We start from the raw sequence: 24,162 nt of genomic DNA on the forward strand, positions 1-24,162 counted from the left end.
TGTGTAAGCAAATTGAGATTTCAAAATAGTCTTTTAAATATACAGATTATTTACATTAAATATACAGATTATTTATTAAATACATTAAATATACAGATTATTTACACAATCCTATCCTTACTGCAAGACAGTTACATATATAAATTTGTCAATAATGATGCTGGGAAGCAGGATGATGTACTCAGTGGGCATATACTTTGATCCAAGATTTTCTTAGGCCACATGAATGTATAAGTAGACTCTTCTCTAGTCATTTATCTGAAGGAGTACCAGTTTTGCTTCATGCTAAGATGCGAATTCTTCTACTTCTAATCACATGGTTGCCTATGAGATGCAGCTACAATATCTGGATAACAGTCAGTATTATCCTGTATATCAGGGACTAGTATCTAGGAGCCCTGAAGTCCAATTTCTGTTCTAGACTTGTTTATGTGTCCTCCTGCCTAACAGGGCTGCTCTGAAGTTACAAGTGATAGCTCAGAAAAAAAGAATAAAAATGAAATACACGTGATTAGTGGTCTAAGCAATTTATGTTTGAGTTTGTTTTTTCTTGTATTGTTAGTTATCAGGTCTGTGAAATTCAGGTTACTGTGCTGTTCTTTGGAAGGGGACAGAACAAGTCAGCTGACTACATTGGCTCTTGATATATGAGGAATGAATGATGTGCCAGAACAAATGGGCATACAGTGTGAAGCAGAGCAGGGGAGAGACAAGGAAAGCAGGTCAGCCGTGGAGCAGCTTCTACTACCACTGGCTGGAGAGCAGTTCTTGATTCTCTAAAAAGTTAGATTATTGGGACGTTTTCTGGCAAGAACTGAACTAAATGAGTAACTCTGTTGAATGGCCCCCAAGCCTTGTAATATTTTCTGTGTTATTATTGTTCTGCTGACACTTTATCGCCTCTCCCATGTCACCAGAATGTTGAGATCTTAGAAATGAACCATTTGGGCAATTGAACATACCAGGAGCATGGGGCGCTTTTCGTGCATAAGTTGATTCCATTCGTTAAATGCTGCAAAATCCCCACACCCAGATCTGGGTGTAGTTTGTATTGTGAATTTTAAACAAGAACTCACGATGCTATGTTCTCTGGAAAGAACTCTGGAGATCTTGATACCCTGTCATCTCGGATAAGCAAAGTTTTATTTTTAACACCGTGTCCTAATTTTTTCAAAGTGGGGTGTGTAAGTCTACAAAATTAATGCAACTTAATTAGGACTTCAGATAGTGGTGCATATTTTATTGTGGCACATTCCAAATTTCTTTATGGCTGGAGACGTTCTTGAGGAACTCATTATCCAGAGGTCAGAACGGTGCCCAAGCATGGACAAGCCACTCGAGTGTCAGATTAATGGAATGCTAGATTCCTTCATAGTTTTGAAGTTATTTCATTCCTCATGATAATTCTCATCTTGCCAAGTTAGTGAATTTTAAGAACTCTGAGAGCAGATTGTGAGATAAATGTGAAATATGAAATAATCCATACTTTTTGGAGTCAGGGACTTTCCTCTAGGCATTAGTTCATACTTGACTTTCTTGACTTACACTTGGGGATAAAAATGAGTTAGGACAAGGTCTCAGATACCACATTCCCTTACTGGGAAAGAAAATCCACTTGCACAACTTTGGACAGCTCATGTTTCTTGTTACACAGGCACTAAGCAGCAGCGGTTGCCATAAAATACTTTATTTAACCTTTGCAAAAATGTTTTTTTTAGTATGGCAAGGCAGCTCAGTTAAATGAAAATAAATAGTTTTCAAAGGATTGGGTTTCATTAAAATTCGTATCATTTAAAGTATTAATTTTTCTTTCACTGATTAAAGTTGAGGAGAGGTGTTGTAATTGACTGTTTAGAATAGATAATATAAATAAATGAAAGGAGTTTTAAGATTCCTTTGGTTTTGCTGTGGCGGTACAAAGCTAAAATCTCAAAACACATTTGCTTCAGAAGTAAATGCATATAAATAATTGAATCATTGGATTTAAAGTAAACAATTAATTTCATAGTCACTATGCACAGGCAATATACTGTACATGTTCTATTTTATTTTCTCATATTTTGAAAAACCTCTGCAAATCCCAGTGAGTATGAGGGACTTCTCTTTTTTTAACCTGGAATTTCTCAAGATTATCCACTCCCCTGCATTCTTCCAGCTCCATAAAATTTCATTTTTTAAAATTTATCATTACATTTAGTTAAGATTTTACTTCATTGGGAGACACTGGATCGATCTATCTATCTATCTATCTATATATATATATATATATATATATATATATATTTGAATCTTGCATTTGCTCTAAAGTTCTTGACCTTGCGTTGGGTTCAATGTGTTTCTGATAAGGTTCTGCACAACTTTTTATGTAGGAAACTAGTGAAATGTCTTTGCTTTCAACAATACTGGTAACTTAGTGGCAGTATTTGCATGCAACAATAAGCCAATAACCTTGGTTTAGTAACCCATAATATACACACAGCCCAATTGCTTCCACTTCCCTCCTCCTCTGGCACAAGTAGGTAAACAAATAGTTAAGCATAACAACCGAACCCAGGATTGTGGTTTGCTTCTTACTCATAGGCCAATATTTGTAAGCCAGCAACAAACCTTGGGTTAAATCTTGCCAGAGATCTCTGTTTATTAGAGAAAAAAGCCATAATCCCAGAATTGGAATGTTATGCTAGGCTGCTTTGTTTAGCTGCTCATGTCAAGAGAGGGACAAAGAGGTAGTGATCAAACTGCATGCACTAGCTGGCAGCTTTTACACACTATGGTTTATTAAAGGTTCTTGGCTTCTTGTTAAGGGAAATGCAACTAATGGTCTCATGAAAATCTAACATTAAAGTTTAGAAAAGTAAGAGGTCTTCTGTTTCAAACTAGGATCTTTGTACTGTTGTGCTCATGAACTGCTTTTGGGCATCTCATTGGCCACTTTGAGAACAGGATGCTGACTTTTGGTCTGATCTAGCAGGATTTTCCTGATGTTCCTAACCCTGTGTCCAGAGATCCCGTAGCTGTGTTATACCACTGACAGACAGCATCTTCCCTCAAACCCCGAGTTCTCTTTGTCACCTGTTATGTTTCTTAATAGTCCAGTAATTTTTGTAAAGCAACTCTACAGAAGATCCATTGTATATAGGGAAGATCTGATCCCTGTTCTTTATACCAGGAGTGGCCAACTGTCAAGAGACTTCTATCTACTCACAGAGTTAAAAACTGGCAGTGATCTACCCCCTTTTGGGGGGTTCAGTTGAAGTTGTTGAGCTTTTTGGGGGGGAGCCTAAGTTGTTGAGCTTCTTTGAGGGGAGCCAGTGATCTACCACAGACATCAAGTTATCTACTGGTAGTTCACAATCTACCTGTTGGACATGCCTGCTTTATACTATTTATGACTTCTTGATGTAAAATACAATAGTGGTCAAATCGCTTTTCACTTAAATCCTCTCCTGTCTGTTATCACCAGTCCACATATCCCAGACTGTCTTTCCCTTTTCCTGCTTTGTTTTATCACTCTGCAACCAGAGGTTTTAATTTAGCAGCACCTCGTGGCATTCATGCCTGGTTCCTTAGCCAGCCTCCTTTGTTGCAGCATCATGAATTCTTTGTCTGTGCCAGCCTTGCTAGAACTCACAAACTTTCCCACTTCTGATGATTGGCTTACAGCATTGATGACTTCATGATTCTGAATGGCAGCGAATAAACAGTTTGGCTCAAAACTAAATTTAGTAGCTTAAAATAGAAAACCATGCAGGCAATTCAAATTAAATATTGAAGGAGAACAAATTGCAGTGGACTCTGTAACCAAGGCCAAAAATGACATGTGAGTCTTAAATGTTCCCTGTTCCTTGTTGTCTCTCACTCTTATAAGCCAATTTAAACATTTCCATGAAGGCCTTGTGGTTCCTAAATCTGTAAATTAGGTGGGCGGTTCTGAATTGGGTTGCACACCCACTAGATGAACAGGTACGTAGTCTGGGGATGCTCCATCACCCATCATTGTTGCTGGAGGCACAAGCAGCCAAGGCATCTTAGCAAGTGCCTTTCACCAGCTTGGCCACCTTGTTCTGTTTCATACCTTCCAACACAACGCAGCCCAAATCTGGCATGCCTTCTTCCAGGTCTGCACTCCCACACAAGTCAGGTGTGACCCACGTGAGCTAAATTCCCAACAGTTCTCAAAATGTGTGTGGGGAAACCTAAAAGGCAGCAAAGGTGTCCCCTAAAGCAGTGGTTTAACTTAATTGGCTGAGTATGATGTTTGCTTATGCGCCGTGAAGCTCTCACAAAACAGCGAGATATAAATAGGAATTCTTTCCGTAGTACAGAGCTTACAATGTCATCAGATACTCGCTCCCAAGGGTACTGTTTTCCTAGCCTTTTCATACATTTAACGTGAAATGCACATCAATCTCCGTGGTGCATGGTTAGAAAATAATCGGTCAATGTTTGTAAAGCTTTTGATGTAAACTGGTGGCATATTCCTGGGTGATATGAGGTGGGAGGAGATGCTCCACAAGGGAAGTTCTGTGTTCAGACTCATCATTATCTATCACAGAGCATTTGTTTTCAATAATTTTTGAGCACATAGGGCCTGCTTTTGTATAGCATGCCTTTGTTTGTTTGTTTGTTTGTTTGTTTGTTTGTTTGTTTGTTTGTTTGTTTTCCCCACTATCATTCTCTCTCAACAGCCAGCAGCCTTCTCATTTCTATCAGTTTGGGTATACGGCTTCTCCTCCATACCTAACACACACACACACACACACACACACACACACACACACACACACACACATGGAGGCTGTGAGCAACTTGGTTTTAGCCACAGCAGTTGTTTCTCTTTATTCTGTGACTAAGATTTAAATATCAAAGCCATTAGGAGCTTTTATGTCCCAGAGTACATTTTCCCCTCAGGGTATACTTATTATCTTGTATATTTGTGTTAGTAGTCAAGGCCTAACTTTTGTAATTCAAAAGCCACCCACTGTATTGAATGTGTTTGTTTTACAAGCAGTTTTGTGCTGAGGGGACCAAAAATTGCCAGCAGGCTACTGACTTGTAACATCTTAGCGTTTGTTATTGTGGCTCCTTCTTAAAGGTCAAAGTCAAACTTCACTGGAAAAAACATAATTTCAGTCCATTAGCCTTGATTCATTGCCCTTGATGTGTGGGGGGCTTCATTATCTCCTTTTTCTAGACCTTGATGTAACTTTTTTTTTAGTACTATATTCATAAATCAGAAAATTTGTGACTTTTTCTTTCTTTTTCCCTTGGCAGTGGTTTCATACTGAATAACTATATGATAAACCGGCTTCACTTGGCCTCTATTAAAATAGAGAAATGTACTTAGAAATTCACCTTTAAAGACTGGAAGTTTATTTATTTAGTTTATTAAATACAAAGCACATGATTATCAAGACCTACGTTGCTTTGGTACACTGGGTTACAAGGGTCAATACGGCTTTGTTTGTTTTTAAAGAAAGGTATTAAACATGTTCAAATCTTATAATGAGAATTTTTGCAGCGATGGGACTTGGGTTTTGCTGGAAGGTTAGCTGATTAGTACAGGTCATCAATTAATGTGCTGCTTGTTTGCTTTGGGTTCGTTATTATTGTTTTTTATCTTTTTCAGCTGCTACATATCTGTATTGAAGGTTGGGGAAACTGGCGGTGGTCTGAGCCATTCAGTGTAGATAATGCAGGAACATTTATCAGGACTATTCAGTACAAGGGCAGGACTGCATCGCTTATTATCAAGGTCCAGCAGCTCAATGGAGTACAAAAACAAGTGAGTGTCCTTATGCATGTACATTTTGCTCAGGAATTCTTTTTCCAACAAACATTAAGTTGTCCAAGAGGATGCCACTAACTTGAAGTAATTAAGTATTTCTTAGATCCATTCTGATCTGGGTTCAGGCTTGGGTTTCTGGGTACAGAGAGCAGAGCCTGGGGAGCACAAACTTGCTTCTGGATCAGTTATCGGCTCAGAATGAGCCAAATAAAAGTAATGGCTATGCTAGATATTAGGAATCCTTTCAGTTAGTGGCAAGTTCATTTTGTCAATATTTTAGGCCAGTGCAGACATAATGCTGTGTCTTGGAAGTCTTCATTTTCTAGCTGGCAGTTAGCCTTAGTGCTCCCCCCCCATTCCTTCCCCACATTACGCCTGGTTTCATGATGCATGTGCACCAGTGCAAACAGTAATTAATGCAAACCAGGCTCCCCTGTAACAATGGTTAGCAAACTCACTCTAAACCGTGGTTACAGCAACTGATTTATTAGAGAACCATGGATTTAACATGGAACAAGAAACCATGTTTAACACTGAGGGGAGAAGAAGGAGATGGGATGCTTTTTACAAGTCTGGCTCTTCACATGGAAACTATTTTGTTTGGGGAACCACCATTCCATCTAGAGCGGGCCATAGAGAGGCTGATTCAGATATTTAATATAAACATTTGTCAGGGTTGAACTTTATACTGATAATGGCATAAAGATAAAAATAAATTGTGTTTATTTGGCTACAATGCAAAATCAGTGCTGATGGCTGATTCCTAAGGCTAAAATCCTATACACACTTTCCTGGAAGCAGCCCCCATTTCACTTGGTTGGGCTTACTTCTGAGTATGGGATTGTCCTGCAGGACATTAAACAACTGGTGGACTCAGCAGCGAGACTCAGCCTTGTAAAGTTCCATCAGAGTTCTTAGGGCACTTAACTTCACATAGAGTCTTAATTGATTTTGGTGAGCAGCTAACTTCTTGTATCTCCAAAATTGAAATTGCTTAAATTGAAAGCATTCACTGTGACGATGCAATTAAATTTAGTATTTAGTTGAATTCTTCGGCTCATCGCCGAAGAATTGATGCTTTTGAATTATGCTGCTGGAGGAGACTCTTGAGAGTCCCATGGACTGCAAGAAGATCAAACCTATCCATTCTGAAGGAAATCAGCCCTGAGTGCTCACCTGAAGCTGAGGCTCCAGTACTTTGCCCACCTCATGAGAAGAGAAGACTCCCTGGAAAAGACCCTGATGTTGGGATGAGGGCACTAGGAGAAGGGGACGACAGAGGATGAGATGGTTGGACGGTGTTCTCAAAGCTACGAACATGAGTTTGACCAAACTGCGGGAGGCAGTGGAAGACAGGAGTGCCTGGCGTGCTATGGTCCATGGGGTCACAAAGAGTCGGACACGACTAAACGACTAAACAACAACAACAAATTTAGTTGAATATTAAATTATTGGTATCTGGTCAAAATAATATTTTACTGATGATACTTATATAACTCAGATCGTTATAGCTGAACTATTATTATGTTTCTTTATCTCCATGTGAACATCCATAAAATAGACATTTTTCAACTTAAACTTTATTGTAAAAATCAATTCATATAAAATATTTATTTGTGTTTGTGTCTCATTGTTCCTGATTTAGATAATTATTTCTGGAAGACAGATTGTGTGTAGTTACCTCTCTGAAAGCATTGAAATCAAAGTTGTTCAGCATTACACTGGGCAGGATGGACAAGCCATTGTAAAGGAACATTTTGACTGCCTTGCACCCAAGCAGAAGCTGCCATCGTATGTCCTAGAAAACCATGAACTAACAGAGCTGAGTGTGAAGGCTAAAGGAGATGAAGACTGGTCAAGAGATGTCTCTCTTGAGTCTAAAGACACTGAATATAGCACAGTCATCCAGGTACACAAACAAATTGTTTGCAAATCAGAAGTTTGTAATTTTCTATTAAAAAAAACTGAATGTGTTTTCCAAGATAACGATTCTCTTATTATGAATGTGGATTTTGGATGAGTGCAAGGATACTAATCAGCCTCAAACCCATCTGCTAGAAAGTGCTTGTTTTCAGGATCAAGTGGGTGGAGTAGGATTAGCCCTTTGTCTCCTGCTACAGTCCATATTGGACCTAACCACCCACCCACTGGGAATTTGCATTGGGGGAAACTCTCATTGATGCCAATAAGAACTTTATTCCCGATGTCAATAGGTGGGTGTAGAGCCCCTGATCCAGAAGGGAACCATAGTTGAAGCCATAGGGTAAAAGCCCCCCTTATAACTGCCATCTAGGTCCTGATCCAAACTTGGGCACCTACCCGTTTATTTAAATAAAAATGTGATATTGCTAAGTGTGCGAATGGTTTCATGCGTAGTTTAGCCCTATCTAAAATAATGTGCAAAAAAGAGAGATTGTTTTTCTTTGAAAGCTGGTCTTCTTTTTGACTTGCAATGTGTTGATATATCAGATGATACAAAATATTTAGCTCTGCAAGGCTACCGTAACCTCAGGCGATACCTATCTTTTTTTCTTGTCTGCAGGTCCCATCATCAAACAATTCCATTATTTATGTATGGTGCATAGTCTTGACATTAGAGGCCAATTCTCAAGTACAACAACGAATTGTGAGTACATTCCCCATTGTCCAAATTAATATGACCTCACATGTTCTGAAACGAATTAAGGTCAAACTGACCCACAGCAGAGATTTAGTGACAGTCTGTTACAGCTGGAATGCTGGATCCACAGTTAAAAAGCTGAAACGGTTCTACTGCTTTGATTTTGTAGATTGTTTTCAGCCCTCTTTTTATCATGAGGAGCCATCTTCCGGATCCCATCATCATACATCTGGAAAAAAGGAGCCTGGGACTAAATGAAATGCAAATTATTCCTGGGAAAGGGCAAGAAAAACCATTGCAAAATATAGAACCTGATTTAACCCATCACCTCACCTTCCAAGCCAGGTATAGTATCTATACCTAAGCATGCTGGGCTGCAGAATGAGTTTAGTGTCAGAACAAAAGTTTACTAAAACCACCTGTTTCTCTGGTGGGTAATGGAAATGCCACTGTGCAGTGTAGACTCAAGACTGATTTTTGTGTGTGAATGGACTGTGAGCACCAACCTGGTGCTGAAAGCCAGTTCTTAGGCTGAGCATGTGCTCAGGTGTGCTCCTTTCCTGAATTTTTCTTACAAATATTATTTTATGTATACCACTTAGAGAGCCTTTTTTTATTAAGTGGCATATAAAGATTAGTAAGCAAATAAGCTGGGACGGGGTGGCGCTGTTGGTTAAACCACAGAGCCTAGGGCTTGCTGATCAGAAGGTTGGCGGTTCGAATCCCTGTGACGGGGTGAGCTCCCGTTGCTCGGTCCCAGCTCCTGCCCACCTAGCAGTTCGAAAGCACGTCAAAGTGCAAGTAGATAAATAGGTACCACTACAGCGGGAAGGTAAACGGTGTTTCCGTGCGCTGCTCTGGTTTGCCAAAAGCGGCTTTGTCATGCTGGCCACATGACCTGGAAGCTGTACGCCTGCTCCCTTGGCCAATAGAGTGAGAGGAGCGCCGCAACCCCAGAGTCGGTCACGACTGGACCTAATGGTCAGGGGTCCCTTTACCTTTACCTTTAAGCAAGTAGGCTAAATAAATTCCAGTTGTGTCTACCACCACCTCTGCCACTGTCTGTAGCTGGCTTCTGATGGTGGGTCCACATGTCTATTTTAAGAAAAAATAATCCCACAAGCCTGAAGTCTGGTGCAGAGCACACACTCAGTTTCTCTGATTAACCCATGCAATGAATTAACACCCCTGCTTTATTCTCATGGCAGGGAAGAAGATGATCCTTCTGAATGTGCAGTCCCCATCTCGACAGCCCTCATTAAGCAGATTGCCACCAAATCAAATGCAGGAGGCACTGCAAATGAAATACTTTCCGATTTCTATGGGTGCTGCAGCTCCCCCCAGTCTGTGTGGCCTTATACTAAGAAGGATTTTGTCAGGTACTGGTGTCTTACTATTTTCCTTTGGAGTTGCATTACTTGCAATGAAATAAATACATTTGCAAATAGTGGGAGCCTAAAACAACTTTTATTTCATGGGAAGAGCATCGTATTTTCAGCATTTATCAATAACTTTTCTAGGTATATCAGCTCCACCTGCCTCCTGGATAGAAAAGACACATCTTATTTTTTTAGCTCCTTATCCTAAGCAAATTCCAAAGCAGAGAGTGGCTTTTGATATTGCAACATATTGAAAATATTTTTAAAAATCGGAATCATATTTTCAGGGAATCATTTGCTGTCATATTTGTAGGACTAAGAAACTGCCAAGGAGACTGAATGCCAGGTGTTGTCCTGAGACTGCTTTTAATTCAATTATTTCAAAATGTGACTTGCTGTTTGATCCTTGAATAAAAGCCTATTTCAATCAAAGAAGAAAACCAGCCTAAATCAGGGACAGATTTGCCCTGGCAGAATCTCTTTGTACGTATTTCAGAATCATATCTGTTATCAGGAGGCACTGCAGTGTAACAAAAGCTTTATGAATGGCTAGGATGATGAACTGCAAATCTTACCAATGAATTAACCACTTTCTTTTATCTCTCCTTTGATACGTTACTTGGGAAAGCAGCGAACAGCTCACTCAGTGGGATAGCCCAATGCGAGTGAAACTGTCAGTGTGGAAGCCATGTGTGAAAACGCTGCTGATAGAGCTCCTGCCATGGGCTCTGCTGATCAATCACTCCAAGTGGGATCTTTGGCTGTTTGAAGGCGAGAAGATTCTCCTGCAGATACCTTCTGGGAAAACAATGATACCTCCAAACTTTCAGGCAGGCATACTATTCAAAACAATATGCCTTGTTTTGTTTTAACCATTCTCTTTTCATTTGTGTGCAGGGACAGATCAAAGGTTGCAAGGCCCGCAACACATCCTGCACAACATGTTTTTTTATTTGTCAGTACGTGCAAACATAGACAAACATGCAAACAGTGGCAGGCTTCTTCCCCACATGGAGTCTGGGTGCATCTGGTCAGTTGTTTTGTTCCTAATGTGGGGCAAGCAGTGAATATTGCAGATTCCTCCTTGCATCATAGCCAACACATCATTGCTGTGAGAAATGAGAGTAGCTACCACTTTTTAAGCTATGTAAAATTGTAAAGGGAGTATTTAATCAGGAAACGGTCATGCATTTGGAACCCCTAAATAAACTGCACCAAGGCCCTTTGAAGCAGCTTACCCATTTCCCAGTTTATAACAATAAATGGCAGCCATCTACTGTGGATTATTTCAGTGTCTTAATTTTTTTTTCTATGAACCATTTGACCACAGGGCCTCAAGATTAAATTCTATATTGTACTACCTTGAGTATACGAAAAGTAATCTCAGCCTTGGCTTATACATTTAGCCAGTTCGGCACTAAGGTAGCATGATGGAGGCTACCTTAAGTCCCTCTCTCCTACAAACAGCCTCCGGTGTCAACTAGGACCTGATAACCAAATGCACTGAGCCCAAGTTTGGGCCTCCCCCTGTGTTTTTTTTTAGGGTGAATAGAATGCTTGCATCCAGACTGTTCTTAGCCTTGAGTACAAGTCCAAACCTGCAGGGTGCCAGGAGAGTTCTGCAAGCAAAAACTGAAGTTATGCAGATAGCTATTTATTAGTAGGGACAGTGTTAATTGCTTTTGTTCTGACCAGGGCTAATTAATGGCCAAATATAAGTGCTTGTTTGTGATAGCCGTAGAAAACTAGTTCAGGTGCAGAGTAGGTCATTTGCAAACATCAGAAGTGCTTGCAAAGTTTATCTTCTGTGAATGAGCGTACCAAATGTATGTCAGGGTTTGCTTTCTCTGTTGTGCATGCAAGAGTGCATCCTCTGTGCAGTCACCTATAGAGTGAACCTAAAGGAGTTAAAGGTCATGCTTAGGGCGCCAGCTGGACTGGGTTCTTGGGTAACACAATTGTTCTAGCACATTACTGCTGCGCCACCCACTGAATATATAGACAGACTGTGGCTTAGGGATGTGGAATAGGGATATGGAATATGGAATAGGACCATGAAATCTTGTGGTGAAATGCAGTTCAGCATACACATTTGGCAACACTGCTTGATATCGCACAAGCAAATAGTAAGTGGCTGGAAAAAAATATATAGAATTTAAATGGGATCAGATTTATGTTTGCAATCTCCTCTTGTCTTATATTGAGTTGAAGTATTGAAAACAGGAAGTACTGAACATAGCCCCGAATTTTTCCTGTTTTGTTTTAGGAAGCTTTTCAAATTGGCATATACTGGGCAAACACTAACACTGTGCACAAGTCAGCAGCAGTCAAGCTGGTCCACAATATGACATCACCCAAGTGGAAGGATGGAGACAACGAGGAGGTGGTGACACTGGATGAGGAAGGATTTGTTGAAGCTGAGATAAGACTTGGAGCCTTTCCAGGACACCAAAAGGTTAGAAATTTTTAAGGTATTATTTCCTAATGTTGAAAGGAGAAAAAAAATATTACGTCATTCAGAAATATGGCAAACTAAGGAGAACATTTACAAGATGAACTGATCAAGCATACCCAGAAGAAAACCGTAATTGGGAATGGTCTGTTCATATGGATTTGTTTAAAAAGGTAGAATAACATTAGCTGCCTTCCCCTGGGCAGAGTGGTTGCAAAAGGAACATCAAAATCATGTCATTCAGGTGTCTTTTCAGACCCAGGACCCACTTTTAACATTTGGGGACCCATTTCTGAACCCTTTACCCTATATATGCATGGTAGTACAGTAGTGCTCTTGTTGCAACCCACTAGTGGATCCCAACCCATTGGTGATGTAGTTCAGCTGCCTGCCAATGACAAAAATCCACTCTTACCGCATGCCTGAAAGGTAAACACCCAGTCTCTGCTGCAGAACCTCTAACAAGGGGAGCCGCCACCTTCCAGGATAGTTTGTTCCACTCAGCTCGTACCATCGTGAAGATCTTCCTAATGCATGGTTTAAATCCTTTATCTGAGGGATAAAGTGGCAGCAAGCAGTGATTTGCTAATAGATTTTCTTCCTTGAAATAGTGCTTAAGGTGGTGTGTATAATAGGGTTCCTCTATTTTTGAGCATCAAAATGAAATATTTATTTAGCAGTTCTTACATTGTTGGAAAATATATGTCCTTTACCTGCTAATCTTCTGCTCCTGATATTATCCTGCAGCTGTGTCAGTTCTGCATTTCTTCTATTGTTCAACGTGGTATTCAGATCCTGCAGATTGAAGACAAGAGCATCATCATCAATAACACTCCATACCAAATATACTATAAGCCGCAGCTATCTATTATGAAGTCTCAACTAAGAGAAGAGGTAAAATATTAACACTGTGTTTTTTGTTTTAGCTTCTACAGTGGGTATAAATTACTATTTATATAAAGGCTAAACTTCTTATTGAAAGGAAAACACTGGATCAGGACTTAATAAAAGTCACTCATTTTCGATGGTTTTAATTGAGAACATAGATGCCACAATACAGTTGACCATGGTAATTAACTTGTGATCTCTGCATAGTTGCGGATCTTGATACTCTGTAGAATTAGTTCTGCTTGGTCCCCATATGTTCTGAAGCTGAAGGCTGCTGTTGAAACAGAGGCAGCATAATCCATCATAGCTATTGAAACAGTTCTAAGAATTCCCATATGAAAAAGTTGTATCTGGTTTATAAGCACTGGGAAATAAGCTTCATTGAATTCACTGGGTCTTACTTCTGAGTAGGCAGTGTATTGTCAGGGACTTAAATCAACTGTGCTTGATGATAATAGCAAAAATGAATAATAGCTATATTTATTTAAATTATTTTATAATCCAGTCTTCATTGTTCACACAATCCCAGAACCAGGAACAATGTAAAAATTCAGTAAGGAAATATTTCATTTAAATACAGAATGTAACATCAAAATATGTTGTTGTTGTTGTTGTTGTTGTTGTTGCTGTTGTAGTGTTCGGGTTTTTGCTGAGTCAGTAGCATAAAACACCATCAGATTGCTTCTTCACTCAATCGAATCTAGGTCAAACTAATCTAGGTCAAACTAATAACATTTGGCAGAAAGCCAAGGTCTGCTTCTACCTTAGCAACAGCGTTTCTATTGGTTGAGGTTCAACACTGAGACTTGTTATCTGTGAAAGCCAGTTCAGTGTGTGTGTGGTGAGTGTAGGAGAGAAATTGCTGTATAGGTTGAGAGAGAGACAGAGAGGAGAGGATTTATTTTGCTTTGTATATAGAAACTCTGTTTTATTTTATTTTAATAAATCCTGTAAATAGTTTATTCTGCGTCCAGACGTCTAGTCATTTCAGTTACCGCCAGAAGCTTCCGGAAAAACCTGCGCAAACTCTGCTGTGTTCAGGCTGCAGTCACACCTGACACTTAAAAACTCTAAGAGGTTATGGGAAGGACACTGGCTGGTTCCTGGCTGGCGTGTTGGCATCAGTGAGCTGGTGAAGCCGTGGACGTGTGGAATCGTTTGGACAACAGCTGCAGCGTGGAAGTGCTGGATGCTGTGTTTCCTGTTCTCTCTCGGAGGCCGTGAGTAGCTGGTTCCAGGTTCCAGGGAACATTGCTCTCAGATGGCGTCACAACCATTTCAGATGGCGTTTGAGCGTCTGAATGACAGCAATTACTTGCTATGGTCTGAACGCATGCAGGCAGTGCTGCAAAGGGAACATCTCTGGCAGGCTGTAAATAAGCCACCTGCAAAGCCAGATGATGAAGACCTGGATAATGACCAAAGAGCAAGGGCCACCATTATCTTGGGGCTTGAGAATTCCCAGTTACCGCATGTACGGGGGATTAAAACAGCCAAAGGTGTGTGGAAAGCGTTAAAAGACCTACATGTGCGTGAAACTGCTGTTTCCAAGTTATCTATTCGTAAGTCATTATACAAGGTGATGTTACAGCCTGGAGTGACAATGCATGATCATCTGCACAGTTTACAGATGAAGTTTGTAGAACTTCAGGAAAGAGACTGTACATTAGCCCAGGAGGAGAAAGTGTCTATCATTTTGAGCTCTCTCCCTGAAAGCTGGGACAATTTAGTAATGACTTTTGAGGCAATGAAAGAAGATGATTTAACTGTTAGTTATGTTACTGGGCGTTTACTGGAAGAATGGCAGAAACGGGAAGACAGGTTGTTGGCTGCAGAGGCATCGACAAGCGGTCGGCTTGGAAAGAATGTGAATGCCGTTCCAGAAGGGAAGCAGCAACCACCACGTTCCTGTGAAGAGTCAGCGTATGCTGTGCGACGGTGTTTTCGGTGTGGATCAACAAAACATCTAAAACGCGGGTGCCCAGAGGTGACGAAGTATCAGCGACAAGATCAGCAGCAGCAACAGCAGCAGCAACAGCGGCAGAAGAAATTCTTCAAGCGTAAACAGTCGGCTCATCTTGTGACAGCCGTGGTCAAGGTTGCTAATGAGAAACAAACTGTCTGGGTGGTTGACTCAGGTGCCACTCGTCACATTGTAAATTCTGACGAGTTGTTTGTTTCAAAGAGCGTGGCACAACGTAGCCAAATTGCTCTCGCTGACGGGAGAACTTCTGAGGTACATTCGGGGGGTTCAGTGTTTGTTCCTTGTCTGCGTGAGTGCCTGGAGAATGTGTTATGTGTGCCCTCACTAAGAAAAATAAAAAAATTCCTTCAGTAGCACCTTAAAGACCAACTAAGTTTTTATTTTGGTATGAGCTTTCGTGTGCATGCACACTTCTTCATGCACTCTGAAGAAGTGTGCATGCACACGAAAGCTCATACCAAAATAAAAACTTAGTTGGTCTTTAAGGTGCTACTGAAGGAATTTTTTTATTTTACTTCGATCCAGACCAACACGGCTACCAACCTCACTAAGAAGCAACTTAATGTCAGTAGATTGTTTGCTAAAAGCTGGTTTCAAAGTACATTTTGAAGAAAACAGCTGTGTTATCAAAAAGAATGGTGAGATTCTGGGAACTGCTAAGTCAGAGGGAGGTTTGTTTATGCTTAAAGCAGGTTCTCCAATTTCAGCAGTAGTCAGTGAATCTCAGCCTGTGTTGGGTAACAAAGCTGTGCATGACAACTGTGTGCATTTATTACATAGAAAAATGGGACATGCTGGTTGGAAAAGTATTTTAAAAATGCCTATGCTAGCTGATGGGTGCAAACTGAAGAATTGTAATAAATTTTTGGATTGCAATGTTTGCAAAAAAGTTAAAACCCAGAGAGTATCATTTCCCAGAAGTGATAGAGTGAGCGATACACCGCTACAGCTTGTTCATATGGATGTAATTGGTCCATTTGCTGTTAGCAGAGGTGGAGCGCGTTTTTCTTTGACTATTGTGGATGACGCAACGCGTTATTCCTGGGTTTATCCCATGAAAAGCAAGGGAGACGTGTTTACCAAGTTCAAAGGCTGGGTGGCGTCTGTGGAGAGGTTTTTTTTCTCTCAAACTGAAAAGGATTCAGACGGATAAAGGTGGAGAATTTTTGTCAAATGCTTTCTGTGATTGGTTGCATAAACGGGGCATAGGGCATAGAAAAACAAACACTTTTTCTCCTGAAGAAAATGGAGTTGCGGAGAGAAAAAATAGATCTTTACAAACTATGATGTTTTCTATGATTGAAGATGCTGGGTTACCAATGTCCTTTTGGGCGGAAAGCATGGTTACATCTTGCTATCTTCAGAACAGACTATTCCATCAAACCATTGGTACAACTCCTTATTTCAAATTGTTTGGAAAGAAACCTAAAGTAGACCATTTGCATGTGTTTGGGTCAAAAGCATGGGTACTTATTCCCAAACAGGTACGCAAGAAAGGAGAGCCTAAAACCAAGCAGCTAATTTTTGTGGGTTATCAAGAGCTTGGGAAAGGATATAGGTTCGCAGAAGGAGCAAATGGAATTGTAATTTCCAGAAATGCCACTTTTTGTGAGCATAGTGGTTGGGAGAAATTACATGCTAACACAGAAATTTGGTTTCAATCTTCCCAAGGACGCAGTGATAGTAAAAAAGAGCCTGAGAGTGGAGAGTCTGAGAATGAGGGGGAGAAAAGTACAGATAAGAGATCCTCACAGCAAGAAACTAGTCAGACTTCACCCGTTGCTAAGGAACCGAAAGGGGGGCGAAGTTCTGAGGGGGAAAGTGAGACTGCAGAAACTTTTTCTCCCAGGCGATCTCAGAGGAAAAACAAAGGTGTACCACCAGAACGTTATTCTCCTGATATGGCTAACGTGTTTAATGTTTTAGTGGAGCCACAAAGCTATCAGGAAGTGCTGAGTTTGCCAGAAGAGCAGGCTAACATGTGGTTACAGGCTATGCAGGAAGAGATGTCTTCTCTAAATGAGCATAAAGTTTTTACACCAGTAGCAAAGCCTGAGGGGGCTAAAATTGTGGGCTGCAGATGGGTGTATAAGCTTAAGGCTCTAGTAACAGGAGGGTACAAACACAAGGCTCGCTTAGTAGCACAGGGGTATACTCAAAGACCTGGACTGGACTTTGACGAGACTTTTGCCCCGACTGTCAGGCCTGAAAGTGTAAGGTTACTTCTGACAATAGGAGCTAAAAGAAAGCTGAAACTCAATCATTTTGATATACAAGCTGCATACTTACATGCATCTTTAACTGAAGAACTTTACCTTACTGAGCCACCTGGTTTTGAGACAGGGTGCAATAGAGTGTTAAAGTTAAATAAAGCTCTCTATGGGCTTAAGCAGGCTGCTAGATCCTGGAATAAATGTCTCCATGAAGCATTGGTATCTTTAAATTTCAAACAGAGTGTAGCAGACAATTGTGTCTATGTACGTGGAACTGGAAGTGAACAAGAGTTGTGTCTAATATATGTTGATGATGTCTTATATGGTTGCAGGTCAGACAAACAGACAAAAAGGTTTGCAAAACAACTGTCTAGCAAATTCAAAGTAAAGGACCTAGGTCCAGTTCGATCATATTTAGGCTTGGAAGTGTGCTGGGCCAAGGATGGTAGTTGTTTGATAAATCAGCAGAGTAAAATCAAGCAGCTTTTAATTAACTATAGGATGCAAGACTGCAAAGGAACTGCAGTACCTATGGAGCCTGGATTTATAAAATCACTTCACACAGATGAGAGCTCATTGTTTGAACACCCTGAACTATATCATTCAGTTATTGGGAGTTTGTTATATCTGGCACAGTGGTCCAGACCAGATATTAGTTACGCAGTTGGCATATTAAGCAGACTGGTTTCAAAACCTACGCTTAATGCCTGGAAAGCAGTGAAACAAGTACTAAGGTACCTTAAGCAAACAATTGGCTATGTTTTACAATTAAATTCAGAAGGAGATGAAGTACTGTATTGTTACTGTGATAGTGACTGGGGAAATCTGCCAGATCGAAAATCTGTTACTGGTTTAGTCATTATGTTTGGTGGGGCGTTAATTACTTGGCGGTCCAGGAAGCAGAACGTAGTAAGTGGATCGTCTACTGAATCGGAATTTGCTGCAATTAATGAATTATGCAACGAAGTGATTTATTTCAAGCAGTTGTTAACAGATATAAATGTAAATTGTGAACAACCTGTACAAGTTTATGTGGATAACCAAGCATGCATAACTTTGAGTAATACAGAAGGTTTGAAATCACGTTCGAAACACATTGCAGTGAAATACCAAAACGTACGTTGCTGTGTACAGAATGATGTGATTAAATGTACTTATGTATCTAGTGAGGAAAATATTGCTGATGTGTTAACTAAACCGTTGTCAAAGATCAAGAACAAACAAATGTGTAAAGGTTTAGGTTTGCTAGAAAAAGCAAGTGAAGAGTTAATTGGTTCAGAAGAATCTGAGAGGGGGTGTTCGGGTTTTTGCTGAGTCAGTAGCATAAAACACCATCAGATTGCTTCTTCACTCAATCGAATCTAGGTCAAACTAATCTAGGTCAAACTAATAACATTTGGCAGAAAGCCAAGGTCTGCTTCTACCTTAGCAACAGCGTTTCTATTGGTTGAGGTTCAACACTGAGACTTGTTATCTGTGAAAGCCAGTTCAGTGTGTGTGTGGTGAGTGTAGGAGAGAAATTGCTGTATAGGTTGAGAGAGAGACAGAGAGGAGAGGATTTATTTTGCTTTGTATATAGAAACTCTGTTTTATTTTATTTTAATAAATCCTGTAAATAGTTTATTCTGCGTCCAGACGTCTAGTCATTTCAGTTACCGCCAGAAGCTTCCGGAAAAACCTGCGCAAACTCTGCTGTGTTCAGGCTGCAGTCACACCTGACACTTAAAAACTCTAAGATGTAGTTGTTGTTAACTTTTTATACTACAACATAGAGAGGGGCACCACTTTAACCAAATGCTCGGGTGAGTAGCTACGTTTTTGCCTGACAGTGAAACTCCATTCACATTGTTGTGAATTGCACCTGAAAGTGATGCCGCTATTGAGTATGCCCTCTCACAAGTTGCCGCAGGCCATATCACAGAGAGCCGAGGCACCATGAGGAGTCTGGGCAGGTGTATAAGAGATTAGGGGTGTTTCATGTATACATACAAGAAATGCCTGTATAAAATAAACTAACAAGATGATATTCACGAACAGATGCCATTGCAATTGTAAAAGGTAAAGGGACCCCTGACCATTAGGTCCAGTCGTGACCGACTCTGGGGTTGTGCGCTCATCTCGCATTATTGGCCGAGGGAGCCGGCGTATAGCTTCCAGGTCATGTGGCCAGCATGACAAAGCCGCTTCTGGTAAACCAGAGCAGCACATGGAAACGCCGTTTACCTTCCCGCTGTAGCGGTTCCTATTTATCTACTTGCATTTTGACATGCTTTCGAACTGCTAGGTTGGCAGGAGCTGGGACCAAGCAACGGGAGCTCACCCCATCACAGGGATTCGAACCGCCGACCTTCTGATCAGCAAGCCCTAGGCTCAGTGGTTTAACCACAGCGCCACCTGGGTCCCTAATGTACCCACCTGGGTACAATTGCAATTGTAAAATGATGTAATTTCAGAAATGTTAAAAAAACAAATAATGTGAAGTTCATGGTGGTTTGCATCCTGAGTATAAAAACCAGAAGCAGCAGCCATGTGTGTGAAGCTAGTAGGACAGTCCACTGGCAGCAGGGAGGAGAATGGGAGCAAGAGGCAGCATTGCTGATCCACTTTAGGTAGCAGAATATCTTAGCGCAGCCCTGCATACGTCTTATCAGGGAGAAAAATGCACATCCTCTATTGCAATTGTTCGCATCTCTTTAGAGATGCTTCACAGTTCTTTGAGTACTATTGCCCTGGATTATCTGGGAAATACATCTTTCATTAGTGCATTAAATGACAGGCAGACTGTTCTGGATACAAAGGAGTGCTTTGCCTTTATTTTTTAAAAATCAATGCAAGCTGATTTAAAATGTACGTTATAAAAGTTCACATTACTTCCTTTGTTGGATTCATGAAACTACTGTTTTACACAGCTTCTCCTACAAGTTTCTGGCATTGCCACTCAGTGCCTGTCTATAAGGATATCCTGCTATACCAGTGTTTTTTTCTGGGGTGACGGATACCCCTAAACATTTTGTGAATCTAAGTTTGGCCTCATTGAGGGGCAGTATTTCAATATGAGTACAGTAGGAAAACGAGAGTAGCCCTAAACATTTTTTAAAGAAAAAAAGCATTGTACCATACCAAAGAGAAGTGGACGCAGGCAAGATGTTTGGAGATTTAATGTAACCTTAACATGAATATATTCTGAATTGTGCCCCTTACAAATTCTGCAGAAACTGAAGACTTGCATTAAATAGCTATGTACTCCCTTTCTTTCTTGTTTTCTTCCTAGTACTTACAAGTTCCAGACAGCAGTACATTCAGCATCTGCTCAGCTACAGAGACAGACACTGCCAAAGCAAGTTCTGTTGTTTTTTGGGACTTGATGCCTGATATTACCCAGCCAGATTTTGATATGCTCCCTCTTCAAAAGTACATGTTGCTAAGCTTCAAACATAGCATTAATTGCCGTGCCATTTCATGTTGGAGTCCACCAGCTGTCATCCGGCAGGAATTCCCAAGGCAGAGTATAGCTGTACCCATTGGAGGTAGAACTGAAAATGGATTCTGCACCAGGTATGTAGAATGCGTGTGAAGGAGCTTTATATTGACAGGCAGAGGACAATGCCAGTCTTAAAAAATGCAAGGGGTTGATTTAAAAGTTAAAATAGTGAGGCTGGTCCTCAGTAATGCTGTTGTTGTTGTTTAGTCATTTAGTCGTGTCTGACTCTTCGTGACCCCATGGACCAGAGCACGCCAGGCACTCCTGTCTTGCACTGCCTCCCGCAGTTTGGTCAAACTCATGTTCGTAGCTTCGAGAACACTGTCCAACCATCTCGTCCTCTGTCGTCCCCTTCTCCTTGTGCCCTCCATCTTTCCCAACATCAGGGTCTTTTCCAGGGAGTCTTCCCTTCTCATGAGGTGGCCAAAGTATTGAAGCCTCAGCTTCAGGATCTGTCCTTCCAGTGAGCACTCAGGGCTGATTTCCTTCAGAATGGATAGGTTTGATCTTCTTGCAGTCCATGGGACTCTCAAGAGTCTCCTCCAGCACCATAATTCAAAAGTATCAATTCTTCGGCGATCAGCCTTCTTTATGGTCCAGCTCTCAGTAATGCTATAGACTCTTAAATACAAATACAGTGGTACCTTGGTTTTCGAACGTAATCCATTCTGGAAGGCCATTTGAGTTCTGAAATGTTTGAAAACTGAAACCTCAATAGGCAACACCTAAGCCTTGCACTCAGCGGAAGCTGCGTGGCATGTTCAGCTTTTGAGGCATTCGAAAACCAAGGTACCACTGTACAAATACTTTGATAGTGTGCAAGAAATTCATTTTGAATATAGCTTTCCTACATTATGGGTAAACGGCATGTTTCCAACAAAAATAAAATGAAAAGTGTGTTGCATAATGTTCCTGTGCCCTCTTTCTGGCATATTTGTGTGGGCTAGAAGGGACAAGGGAGAAGTTATCTCCCCCCCCCAAAAAAAAATCAGATTACAATTTTACAATCGCATATCCAACATACAACATAAAAACAAGATTCCAGAGAATCTCCTGGACTTCCCTCTTCCCCTTTGTGTGTCCTATCGTTAATCATTTCCTCCTGCATCTTTTATGATAATTCAAATATTTTACTTCTCCATTGTGTCCAAAATTCACCAGTAAACTACAAGTGTTATTCCAATTCTACTAACAATTTTAACTGTTTACAATGGTTTTTAAGATAAATTATAATTTCCCCCCATTCCTTATTAAAATTTTGGTCTTCCTGATTTCTGATTCTCCCGGTCATTTTAGCCATTTCGGCTTAACCCATCAACTTGATCTGCCTTCTTCTCTGGTAGGGACTTTATCTTCTTTCCATCTCTGGGCCAACAACATCCACACAGCCGTGGTCACATACATAAATAGTCTTTTCTGCTCTATTGGGATTTCGGCATCTAGAATTCCAAAAAGAAATGCTTCAGGGGTTTTTTAGGGGAAAAAACATTTCAAACATTTTTTTCAACCCATTATATATCATTTCCCAAAATTATTTTACTACCTTACATTTCCACCACATATGATAAAAGGTGCCCACAATGGAGAAGTTAGCATATCATTCCTGAAAACAAGAGGGTAAATATCTTGATTGTTTCATATGTTGCATTCAGACAACAGACGCAACTAGGGAGGCATTCTTGATAGTTTCTATTCAATTATGAAATCAACTTGCTTTGGAGATTTACCCAGGTCAACACTTGAGCATCATAAGAAAGCACTATGAAGCTCTTTGGTATGGACAAGTGGGAAGTAGATTGGAAGGGCATCTGCTGGAAATTCATGCTGATTCATGCTTCATCTTAGAGTCTACAATATATGCACCACCACATTCCACATAGCACCCAGAAATAATAACAGCAGGAGTGGAGGGCTGAAATATTGTCATTTGTCTTGCATGGCATATAGAAATCATGTATTTCTTGCATAAAAAATGTATGTTCTGCTTTTAATTGCTTAAGCTTTGCCATTTTTGATATGAAAAATGATTTTGTTCTCTGTTCATCTACTTTCGTAACATCTTGATAGCTTGAGAAAGAAATGTGCTCTCAGACAGCTTGTGAACAATTATACTTTTAATAATCCAATTGTATGTGTCTCTGTCTTCTACAGCAGTTTAGCTATTTAAAATGGCACATTATATGTTAAAAGAAGAGGGGGGCGGGGAAACTTGAATAGGAACAATACTGAGAAGACAGTAGGAAATGTAGAAAACTTTCCAAGTCTAAAAGGCTGCCTATATCTAAAATTGCACCCCCTTTTGAAAATAAGCCACTGTATAGTAAAAATTCCACTGCTTCATAGAAGACATATTTTCCGTTTCCTGCCCCCAAAACTGATGTTGTTCTTACTGTATGATGCAGATCTAAATAAAGAGCTATATAGAGCCACGTAAGATCAGAATCAGCCATATGGTATTGCCCTTGCTGTGAGCTGTGTGGGAGATGCTTTGAAGACAATGTGTGCTTCAATCTCTTGAGCATTGAGGAGGGAATACCTATATCAATTCAATTACTCAGCAGTGACTCTTCTGGGTGATTTATGAATGATGTGGCTGGACTCAAAGAGATTCCAATATGGGCCTTAGAAGAAAGGATGCTGACAAAATACAGTGATCCTAACAGGCGGGAGCAGGAGTCAAAACCAGGATTATGAGAAAGAGGAAACTGTTCCCTCTTCCAAACTGACACATTTTTATCTTCACATATTCTTGGGGGGGAAATCACTCTAATAGAATAAAGGTGAACCAGGCAGCTTTAAAAAGAATATGTGCGAACAGGAATTTGTCTGTGAGCCCAGTGATGTAGGCATCACTGTCAATGGGCATGATGCATGATGCGGAGCCCATCAACCCCAACCAGGTTCAGGGATCTTGCAAGTTGTAGTCCCGCATCCAGAAGAGACCTATTGGTGGGAGGTATCTTTCTGCTTCATTGGATTTTTAGTGCCTTTTTTTGCGTTTCTTTCGTACCAGCAGCGTGCGAGTTGCTTTACAGTGTATGCTGGTTTTCTATGCAAGAAGGCTATTTAATAGAATTACCATCAAAAGTTACTTAGAAAATAAAGTTTCTTTTAAAATCCATGAAAACCGAGGCCACCATCGTGCAAACTTTTGTATGTGACCTTAAATATGTTCATAGGAAGTTTGATCCTTTGTTGACGTTGTTTCCCTTCTCTTTCTTTCTTTTGAACTTCGTTTTTGCTGGACACACAGCCACTTTTTTTAAAAAGTGGGCAAGTATTCATGAGATCTTGGTTTTAAGAGTAGAGAAATTTCCCATAATTGGTTGTTCTTTCATACATTACTAGGTTGGTATG

At 40.5% G+C, this 24,162-nt stretch overlaps 1 protein-coding gene across 5 annotated transcripts in view; it reads left to right on the forward strand.

Annotated features, from left to right (window-relative positions):
* VPS13B (vacuolar protein sorting 13 homolog B) overlaps positions 1-24,162 on the forward strand; it is a 384,018-nt gene that overhangs the window by 327,502 nt on the left and 32,354 nt on the right. For 4 of the 5 annotated variants that reach the window (XM_035126124.3, XM_035126121.3, XM_088675738.1 and 1 more), the window contains exons 44-52: positions 5,630-5,785; positions 7,434-7,697; positions 8,331-8,414; positions 8,578-8,753; positions 9,617-9,787; positions 10,416-10,617; positions 12,054-12,242; positions 12,987-13,133; positions 20,596-20,879. In XM_035126124.3, coding sequence (XP_034982015.3) covers positions 5,630-5,785; positions 7,434-7,697; positions 8,331-8,414; positions 8,578-8,753; positions 9,617-9,787; positions 10,416-10,617; positions 12,054-12,242; positions 12,987-13,133; positions 20,596-20,879 — 1,673 coding nt within the window. The remainder of the gene's footprint in view (positions 1-5,629; positions 5,786-7,433; positions 7,698-8,330; positions 8,415-8,577; positions 8,754-9,616; positions 9,788-10,415; positions 10,618-12,053; positions 12,243-12,986; positions 13,134-20,595; positions 20,880-24,162) is intronic. The other variant, XM_035126123.3, reaches the window with a different exon arrangement.

The sequence above is a fragment of the Zootoca vivipara genome, chromosome 8, assembly GCF_965207765.1.
Source record: "Zootoca vivipara chromosome 8, rZooViv2.hap1.1, whole genome shotgun sequence".
Taxonomy (NCBI): domain Eukaryota; kingdom Metazoa; phylum Chordata; class Lepidosauria; order Squamata; family Lacertidae; genus Zootoca; species Zootoca vivipara.